The 10,091-nt window shown below is 44.3% G+C and overlaps 1 protein-coding gene across 1 annotated transcript in view; it reads left to right on the forward strand.

The window, feature by feature from the left end:
* The first annotated feature begins 1,420 nt into the window (after nt 1-1,420).
* TMEM268 (transmembrane protein 268) overlaps nt 1,421-10,091 on the forward strand; it is a 14,040-nt gene continuing 5,369 nt past the window's right edge. The window contains exons 1-5 of the mRNA XM_077836041.1: nt 1,421-1,642; nt 3,254-3,363; nt 6,738-6,845; nt 8,251-8,400; nt 9,115-9,225. Coding sequence (XP_077692167.1) covers nt 1,501-1,642; nt 3,254-3,363; nt 6,738-6,845; nt 8,251-8,400; nt 9,115-9,225 — 621 coding nt within the window. The 5' untranslated portion in view covers nt 1,421-1,500. The remainder of the gene's footprint in view (nt 1,643-3,253; nt 3,364-6,737; nt 6,846-8,250; nt 8,401-9,114; nt 9,226-10,091) is intronic.

The raw sequence follows: 10,091 nt of genomic DNA on the forward strand, positions 1-10,091 counted from the left end.
CCCAGTATTTCCTAGGAAACCCGATCAACTAAAAATTCGTTCGTGTCTGGTACATTGTTTAAATGAGTCCTTTGAAGCTCATAATACGTCCCAGGGTTTACATTGGTCATGTGTCTCTCTTAGCGACATCTACCTCCCACAATAATACATAAACATTTGCATTTTTAATCCAATGTACAGTAGAACCTCAGAGTTACGAACACCTTGGGAATGGAGGTTGTTCGTAGTTCTGAAATGTTCATAACTGAACAAAATGCTATGGCTGTTCTTTCAAAAGTTTACAACTGAACATTAACTTAATACAGCTTTGAAACTTTACTCTGCAGAAGAAAATGCTGCTTTCTCTTTATTTTTTAGTAGTTTACACTTAACAGAGCACTGTACTGAATTTGCTCTTTTTTTTGTGTGTGTGTGTGTGTGTGTGTATGTCTCTGCTGCTGTCCAGTTGCGTACTTCCGGTTCCAAATGAGGTGTGTGGTTGACTGGTCAGTTTGTCACTCTGGTGTTCGTAACTCTGAGGTGCTACTGTGCTCCTAAAATCCTTACATTTAATCCAATCAGGTTTGTCTAGGATAATGTCATATCTGACACACACTGTCTCTCTCACAGGGCTGTGTGACTTCTGTTTGTGGAACTGAGAACTGAAATGCACAGGCGAGGGTGCAAATGAGAAAAAAAGTTACCCTGGCATTTCTGACCCAGCACAAAGGTTCCCTGAGGGTGCTGGGTGGAAGTCCTAGTCTGTTTGTCACTCTCTCTTCGCATCTGTAATGTTCCCATCACTGTGTCATCATTTCTTATCTGAATTGGTTTTCTCTTTCTCACACAGTCATCCATTATGATGCACCTGCTCAGTGTCCAGTATTTACAGTTCAATGACTTGGCTGCTTTAAAACATCAGTAATGTGTATTCTCACTGGCCCTGATCCTACTCCCATGGAAGAAAATGGCCAAGCTCCCCACTGGCTTCAACAGGCTCAGGATAGGCCCATTTGTGGATTAATTGCCTACAAAATGTGCATGATCATGTTTAATTAAAGGACAGTCTTCCCCATGGGCAAAGAGGGCTGTTGCCTCATACACGGGAGGTGTGGATGCCTGGCACCCATGCCTGCAGCAGCATACATAAACATGGGGATGACATGGGTATGCTTTATCCATGAGGACTCTGGAGCTGACCCAAGAGTACTCCATTAATCATTTGGGCATAGTCCATCAGGAGCAGAGTCCACAGTGCTCCTAAGAGCTTGTATGCTGCTGTGCTACAAGGTCTTTTTGTGCAAGATGGTGTCATTTCTCTTCCCCCTTGCAGGCAAGATTGTGACTCCCTTGCTCAAATCAAGTCATATATTACATCGCAAGCAAATCAATGGGACTTTTCTTCAGTGTGAATAAGAGTATCACAGTCCAGTCCACAGCAAGGAGAACAGTCTTTAACTGGGTGTTTCTATGCTGTAAAAGAGGAAAGGGGAAGAATTATGAATATAGAGTGTTGGATTTATGACTGCAGGAGATAGCGGTCCGCATGAAGCCCGTTTCTTCACCATGGCCTGTGAAAGCCAAGCAGATGGAGCTGAGAAACAAAGTCCCATCTCCTACTGTGGGACCCATGCAGGTGAAAGCTCCCTTCACTGGGTGAAAGGTAAGCAAACAGCTCCAACTATTGATTGCAACGACATTCTGAATCAGGTGGCATTAAACTAAGAGAAATTGCATTTTTTTTTCTTCAGGGCTGCTCATTTTCAACAGAAGGAATATAACCATTATAATAATTAAGCAAAAATAAAGAACACATACCATGGCCAAAAATTACAAAAACGTGGCTAGTAATTTTGGGTAGCCCAAGTTTGGGGAGCCCAGCGTGGTACACTTTAACGAGGCCTACTTCTCAGGAGTGCCCTGCTGAAAATTAGATCCCTTTAAGGCATCACAGTTGGGGCACCCAAAGCCATAAATCGCTTGTGAAGATTTTAGCCTGGATTTGTAAAGCGACTGACAAAGTCTTGCTCTGTTTTTGTTGCTTAACACAATGACACTCCTTTAGAAACGGACTGAAGTCCTGTGCCCAGCTGATACAATCAGAGCACTTCGCTCCTGTAGCACGTTTCATGGATAGATCGCCAAGTGGTTGCCCTGTGCAGATCCAGCTGCAGGATCAGGGCCCAAGGTTTCAAAGTGATTTTGAAAGACATCAGTGGGAGCTGCAGGTGCTCAGCTCATCTGGAAATGAAGCCATGTAAACATTTTGAAAAAGGGTCTGTTCATTCTGAGCGTCTCCGTTTCTGGTTTGCCCAGTTTGAGACACCTAGTAGCTAATGCCTGATCGGCAGAGGTGCTGAGCACTCACAGCTCCCACGGGCGTCAAGTTGCAGGATGCTCAGCACCTTTGAAAATCACTGGGGGCTAAAGCTGGGCACCCAGAATTATTAGACTTTGTCCTGAGTAACTTGCCTAAGGTCACGGAGTGGGTGAGCGGCAGGGCGGAGAATAGAACCCAGGCTTGCCGACTCCTGCTCCTGGCTTTCTGATGATGTAGTTCATCTCAGCAAACACATAGAACATTGTTTCATTCACATACCCTTGAAATATGCCTATTCCACGGATTTTAATCTGAATGGGCCACACCTTTGTGTGAGAAGGAATTTAGTTTCCTTGTTGTTAGCCAACACAGGGAAACCTTGGGTGGGGCAGAGCTGGTGCAGAGGGTGGGACAAGGTGTGCCATGGGTAGGAGTGAGTGGGGTAGAGTCTACGGTGTTCTGCCTTGTCCTCTGCCAAGACAGCAGTGCCTTAAACCCAGTTTCTCAAAGGTATTTAGGCACCTAGATACCATTGAAATCAATGGGAGTTAGGCTCCTAAGTACTTTCAAGGAGCTGGGCCTTAAAGCCATTTGTCACGGATCTTCACAGCTGTTTTGAGTGGGTTGAACCCATTGTCTCATCACCCACTGGACTGGCACATGATCCCTTCCCAGGTCAGGTCACATCCTCTTTGGGCACATGTAGGATTTGGTCTCCTTACCTTTCAGCCCTTGGTCCCTCCAATACAGCCAGAAGGCTGCGCAGCTCTTCATGTTGTGATTTTCTTCGAAATGATAGAGGAAGAATTCAGAGTTCGTCACATGCTGAGAGCTTCTCAGCACAATCTGCCACTTCCTCAATTTGCAAGCCCACTTCAGCGCTCAAGAGGAAAACACACCACAGACCAGTCCCTTTTGATCACACTCAGCCTTCTCCTCCGATTCCTTTTGCAGAGTTCCACAATGGCCAAGTGCTTATGGTTCTCACTGCTAGCAATACCTGCTCTTCCACCTTCTTTGATCTGGAGCTTTGTGCAGAGAAACTGAAGACCTTTGGAATTCAGGTTAGCTCTTCACTGGGAACCTGGCTACTTGATGGCTTACTGGGGTGATGGGTATTCTGATGCCTGTGTCACTTGCCCTTGTTACAAGAAATCAGGGTCTACTTCATATCTGTCACGCAGAAGTATAGATGGCCTATAGAAAGAGGGCTATCACTTACACCTGGGCACTCCTAGTGATTTCAGTTGTCTTTTGTGTGTGTCACAAGTCGATATCTAAATTATTCGGCCATCTAAGTGCTGCATCACTGAGGGTAGCAAGGTGTTGCAGCTCACACTCCAGTCTTCTAATTGTGCTCTCCTCTACATTTGACTGTCTGCATCGCTGGCCTGCAGTCATGTTGGTTTAGCCCAGGAGTGGGCAAACCATGGCCCGGAGGCTGCATCTGGCCCTTCAGACATTTTAATCCAGCCTTTGAACTCCTGCCAGGGAATGGGGTCAGGAGCTTGCTCTATGAGGCTCCCCTCTGCATGCTGCCCCCACCCCAAGCACCGCCCCCGCAGCTCCTACTGGCCAGGAAACAGGACCAATGGGAGCTACAGGGGCAGCGCCGGTGAGTGGGGCAGCGTGTAGAGCCTCCTGGCCAGGCCTCCGTGTAGGAGCCAGACGAGGGACATGCCGCTACTTCTGGAAGCTGCTTGAGGTAAGCGCCGCCTGGAGCCTGCACCCCTGACCTCCTCCCACACCCCAGCCCTGATCCCTCTCCTGCCATCTGAACCCCTTGGTCCCACCCTCCTGCACCCCAGAGCCCACATCCCTGGCCAGACTCCTCACACACTCCCGCACCCAACCCCCAATTTCGTGAGCATTCATGGCCCACCATACAATTTTCCTATCCAGATGTGGCCTTTGGGCCAAAAAGTTTGTCCACCCCTGGCTTAGCCCAATCGTCACAACTTATTACCTTCAGAGAGGTTGGGTGTGTATAAATTTCAGCTGCGTCTGAGAAAGTGATATTACAAAGTACAATGATAGTGCTTTGAGATCCTCTGGTGATAAGTGCTCTGTATAACTCAGGGCTTGTCTACATGCGGAGTTGAGTCAGTTGAATGGCTGTGATTTTAAATGAGTGCATATAAACAAGCCCTGCAGCTCATAACAATCAATTTGCAGACACCTAGAAGATAATAAGGTGTTAAGTAACAGCACAGATTTGTAAGAACACCTTTCTTTGACAGGGTAACAAGTTTTGAGGATAGTGGGGAAGCGGTAGATGTGGTATATCTTGACTTTAGTAAGGCTTTTGATACTGTCTTGCATGATCTTCTCATAAACAAATTAGGGAAATGCAACCTAGATGGAGCTACTACAAGGTGGGTGCAAAACTGGTTGGAAAACTGTTCCCAGAGAGTAGTTATCAGTGGTTCACAGTCAAACTGGAAGGGCATAATGAGTGGGGTCTCACAGAGATCAGTTCTGGGTCTGGTTCTGTTCAATATCTTCATCAATGATTTAGACAATGGCATAGAGAGTACACTTATAAAGTTTGTGGATGATACCAAGCTGGGAGGGGTTGCAAGTGCTTTGGAGGGTAGGATTAAAATTCAAAATGATCTGGACAAACTGGAGAAATGGTCTGAAGTAAGTAGGATGAAATTCAATAAGGACAAATGCAAAGTACTTCACTTAGGAGGAACAATCAGTTACACACATACAAAATGGGAAGGAGTATTGTGGAAAGGGATCTGGAGGTCACAGTGGATCACAAGCTAAATATGAGTTAACAATGTAACGCTGTTGCGAAAAAAAAAAGCAAACATCATTCTGGGATGTATTAATAGGAGTGTTGTAAGCAAGACATGAGAAGTAATTCTTCTGCTCTACTCCGCTCTGATTAGGCCTCAGCTGCAGTATTGTGTCCAGTTCTGGGCGCCACATTTCAGGAAGGATGTGGACACATTGGAGAAATTCCAGAGAAGAGCAACAAAAATGAATAAAGGTCGAGAAAACATGAACTATGAGGGAAGATTGAAAAAATTGGGTTGGTTTAGTCTGGAAAAGAGAAGACAGAGAGGGGACATGATAACAGTTTTCAAGTTCATAAAAGGTTGTTACAAGGAGGAGGGAGAAAAATTGTTCTCCTTAAGCTCTGATGCTAGGACAAGCAGCAACGGGCTTAAATTGCAGCACGAGAGGTTTAGGTTGGACATTAGGAAAAACTTTCTAAGTGTCAGAGTGGTTAAGCACTGGAATAAATTGCCTAGGGAAGTTGTGGAATCTCCATCATTGGAGATTTTAAAGAGCAGGTTAGACAAACACCTGTCAGGGATGGCCTAGATAATACTTAGTCCTGCCATGAGTGCAGGGGACTGGACTAGATGACCTCTCGAGGTCCCTTCCAGTCCTACGATTCTTTGGTTCTCTAGTCTGTTTCACTAAAAGACCTGATCTTAGCACTAAAAGATCCAATCTTGCTCCCACTGAAGTCAATGGTCAAACTCCCAGTGGCTCAAATGGGAGCAAGGATGGGCGTGTTAGTGGAGAGAGACTTGAGTAACATGCTTGCCCATGGTCAGTGAGCAGTTAGACAAACCATTCATTGTGCTAAAGACAGAAAGGGATGGAGCAGAGCTGGAGGTATCTGTGATGGACACAGCATTGCAAACTGTCACCTTTAAATATGATCTTGGTCTGACATGAATTCCCATGATGGGTTCTTTTGCAGTTTCATATCAATACAGTGATTCTGCCTCACAAAGAGTTTCACTGCTTTCAGGGCAAACTAGGCTGACTGCATGAGCAGGGCAATGAATTATACACTATTACTTAACACTCAGTCCTTGTTCACACACACTCTCTCTTTAGTTAAATGGGTGCAGACCCTTGTGTGGACTCTCTTATTTCAGTTTAAAAGGGGCTTATTTCAGTTTGGCTGAAACCTGTTCCTTATGGACTTCAGCTAAACCAAAAGGTTTGATTAAACCAATATAAGAATGTTCAGACAGCCTTTTGCACGGATTTAACTAAGTTGGTTTAAAATCCCATCAGTTAAATTTCTGCAACTGGTGCAACTCTGCAGGTAGATGTATCCTTAGTTATACAGAAAGCAGCTTTCAACTGCGGATCTCAAAGCACTTTACAAAGGTTGGTGGTATTATTTACAAATGGGGAAACTGAGGCACAAATAGGTTTTTGAGGGCAGATTTTTATCTCTGTTATACCAGTATAAATGAGATCAGAATTTGGGCCAATGTCCCTTGTTTGGAGGCAGAGTCTGGGACATAGGCCAATCCTATCGAATCTCCAATCTCATAATCTAATAATGTGAAATGCCGGCCTGGCTCTTGGCTATTGCCATTCAGCTCGCCTTCTGATTGTTCTTAGAGATCTGCATGAAAAAGTGAGTGGGATTTGTTTGTTTTTGGTTTCTGAACAGATGACAATGGATCAGTGGAGGAACTTAATTCAAAACGCCATTCTGGAACCTGAAGTAAGAAGATACATGTTCTACAACTCCAGAGCTTTTGGGATAGCCATTGCTGTGGTAAGCATCACGGCCCCTCATTCAGGTTAATTGGTATTAGGGTGACCAGATGTCCTGATTTTATAGGGACAGTCCTAATATTTGGGGCTTTTTCTTATATAGGTTCATAATATCTCCACCCCCATCCCGATTTTTCACACTTGCTTTCTGGTCACCCTAATTGGTATGTGCCATTACTGATATACAATGAAAATTGCCTTGGGGATTTTCATAGGAGCCTAAGGGAGTTAGGTGCCATTTCAATGGGAGTTTGGAGAAGGGAATGAATTTTCAAAGGCACAAATGGGAGTTAAGTGTCCACCCCCCATTGACTTTCAGTGGGAGTTGAGCACCTAACTCCCTGAGGCCCCTTTGAAAATTCCATCTTGCAGAGATTGCTGTATAATGAGGCAGGTATGCACACGGCCCGCTTCTCAGGAGTCCCACCACAGGCAGTCAGTTAGCAAAGCTTTCGCTGTGGTGGCTTTAATGGGGATGGAACTCATTTACCAGAAGCATCTGCCTCATCCCATCCTTCTCAGCTCTCAAACATCATCCGAAAACACTCTGGACCTCATCTCATTTACCCTGAGGTCTTCACACTTCTCTGGCAGGCCCAAGGAGTCTTAAAATGGGACTAAATTATATTTTCACCATCTTTCAGGCCCCTTCTCATGAACAGGGTGGAGTGGCCCTTGTGTAAATAAAAACCAAGTGCTCCTTTCTCAGAGGTATTTTTTTAATGTCAGCCATTGTATTTTTGCTAATGCTGCAGTGTTTAGATTTTTAATATTTTTCTGTTTGGTATTATTGATCTATCCTGTCTAATTGATCTATCTACCCCATATAACATTGTACCACACTGTATCATACCTACCTTTCAGTCCATCTCTAATCTATACGTTCCATCAGGCAACATCCTGTCTTAAGATACTACTCCAAGGTATCCCCAAATGAATACGACTCTGCTCTGCCTTCATTAGTCCCTCGAGTGGTCCCTTGAGGCAGGTGCCACTGTACATTGTTTTTGCATTATTGTATTTTAATTTTCTTGGCAGTACCCTTCGTGCTTTGGTGTGGGAACTTTATAAACACAGTGACTATAAGAAGTATTATTTTCAATACACCTTGGGGAATCCGTTTCTTACTAGAAATGGAGGAACTTGGTTGAAATCCTAAGTATGAAACACCATCAAGAATTCATCTACTGTCTTTGATGATCAGGAGCTCATTCAATCCCGACTCTCATTCTAGACCTCTCTCCCCCATGTTTCTTATTAGAAGGACCTTTTGTCCATTAACCCTCTGAAAATCCCTGGTAATTTATCTAATTTATGAGAAGGGAACTTTCTTGTTCTCTTGACCTTTCTTCTGCTTTCGCTATTTTTGTGAGTATTGTTTTCTGAGTCTCTCTGGGTCTTTTCAGATTTTCTACATCTCAATCTGGGCAAATATTTACTCCACCATGCAGCTGTATTCCTTTGGGTGCCACTGGGAAGTCAGCATTCTGGTGACGTTGGCTGCCATAGCACTCACTATAGTTGTTATATTGATTATTGACCAACATCAAAGGAAGGTAAGGAGAAATTTCTCACTTGTTCCATTATGTAACAACGTATTTCTTTCCAAGCAAACAGTTAGGGAACAAGGTAATTGTCTAAAAGTATTTGAAGAGCATAATTGCCAAGAAGGGACGAAATATTTTAGAATGGGCACAGTATAATTAGAATAACCAATGGGGTGCCAAGATAAAGTTAGGCTGCATATTAGAAAAAATAAAAGCCCTAGGGCTTGATCCATAGCCCACTGAAGTCAATGAGAACCTTACAGAGACTAGGATGGACTTTGGATCAAGTGCTGAATGATGAGAGCTATAGATTTAATCTTCCAAAGAAAGAAGTGGAAGCTCCATTGTTTGAAATACTGAAAGCTAGACTGGAAGATATACAGGACTGTCTGAGATAATCCTGAACTGACTGGTTGGGGAAGGAACAGGAACAATGATTTTACAAGTCATTTCCCTCTCCATCTTCTGGGATTATATCACATTTTGTGGTGGGAACGCTGGTTGAATAGACCTGGTATGTAAACTTGCTTCAATGGCAGCAGAGTTAGGCCAGAGCTGAGTGCCTCTGAAAAGACTACCTGAAATGGATAGTTTCTCTCATTGCTTTGTTTTCAGGGACTTAGGACTTTGGACCATCAGAGTCACCGACTCTTTACAATTCCTGGTTGCAGGCTGGCCTGGAAAGTCACCGTGGGACATGCTAACATCTTTGTTATTTAACAGATACATGTGAATACTGATGTGAGGCTGGCAGCCGCCAATGAAGTCTTCATGAAGCACAACTTACTTCTGGGGGTTGCAGATGCCATGGACAGGCACCAGAATGTTCTACAGGTATCCTTTCTGGGTGAGACAATTTCCCCTCATTGCTGGTGCTTGCAGATAAGGAGGTATTTATCATCAGTCTCCTCATCAAAGAGGTTCTCCAGAGGTTTTTTTTTCATATCTAGGGACTGATCCACTGAAGATAATGACTCCAACTGAGTTCAGTGGGCTTCTTTATTATTTGTTGAGTGCCAGCAGGGCACTCAGGGTTGTACAAATATAAAGGAACATGTGGTCCCTGCCCCTAGAGATTACATTCTATGTTGCAAAGACAAACTCATTAAGGCACCAAATACACCATTTTCACAAGTGCCTCCTGACTCTGCGTGCCCTACTTTAGACACTTTAAAGGGGCCTGATTTTAAGAGGATGAGTGCTCAGTGCTTTCAGAAAATTGGGCCTCTTTAAGACATCTCAAATTGCCCCCCACCCGCAACATAGAGGGACACCAAATTAGTAGGTACTTCTAAAAATTTAGGCCCAGAGGACCAAAGGAAAATGAGTCTCAGACCCTACTTTTTAAAGAGAACTTTTGTGGATTATTGCACAAGAGCTTAGAAGACGTGCAGTTGAAGAAGGGGGTTGAAGAAGGGGACAAGAAAACAGAGACTGCCCTCCGAGCATAAGAGGCAGCATGGGAGAAGGCACAATGATTAGAAATGGAGAGGAAACCAAGAGCTGATAGGGGAGTAGGAAGAAATTAGGAGAGATGCAAGCAGGAGGGGAGTTATGCGAAGTCTTGAAGGTGAGGGTGACACACTTGAGAATTTGAACTAGATGTCTGGACAAACCTGGCTACACCGCTAACTAATCAGGGTGGCTAATGGAATAGGCTCTGGGTTCCATGCATGTGTGCTGGGCTTGTCGGAGAGCAG

The sequence above is a fragment of the Eretmochelys imbricata genome, chromosome 16 (genome assembly GCF_965152235.1).
Source record: "Eretmochelys imbricata isolate rEreImb1 chromosome 16, rEreImb1.hap1, whole genome shotgun sequence".
Classification (NCBI taxonomy): domain Eukaryota; kingdom Metazoa; phylum Chordata; order Testudines; family Cheloniidae; genus Eretmochelys; species Eretmochelys imbricata.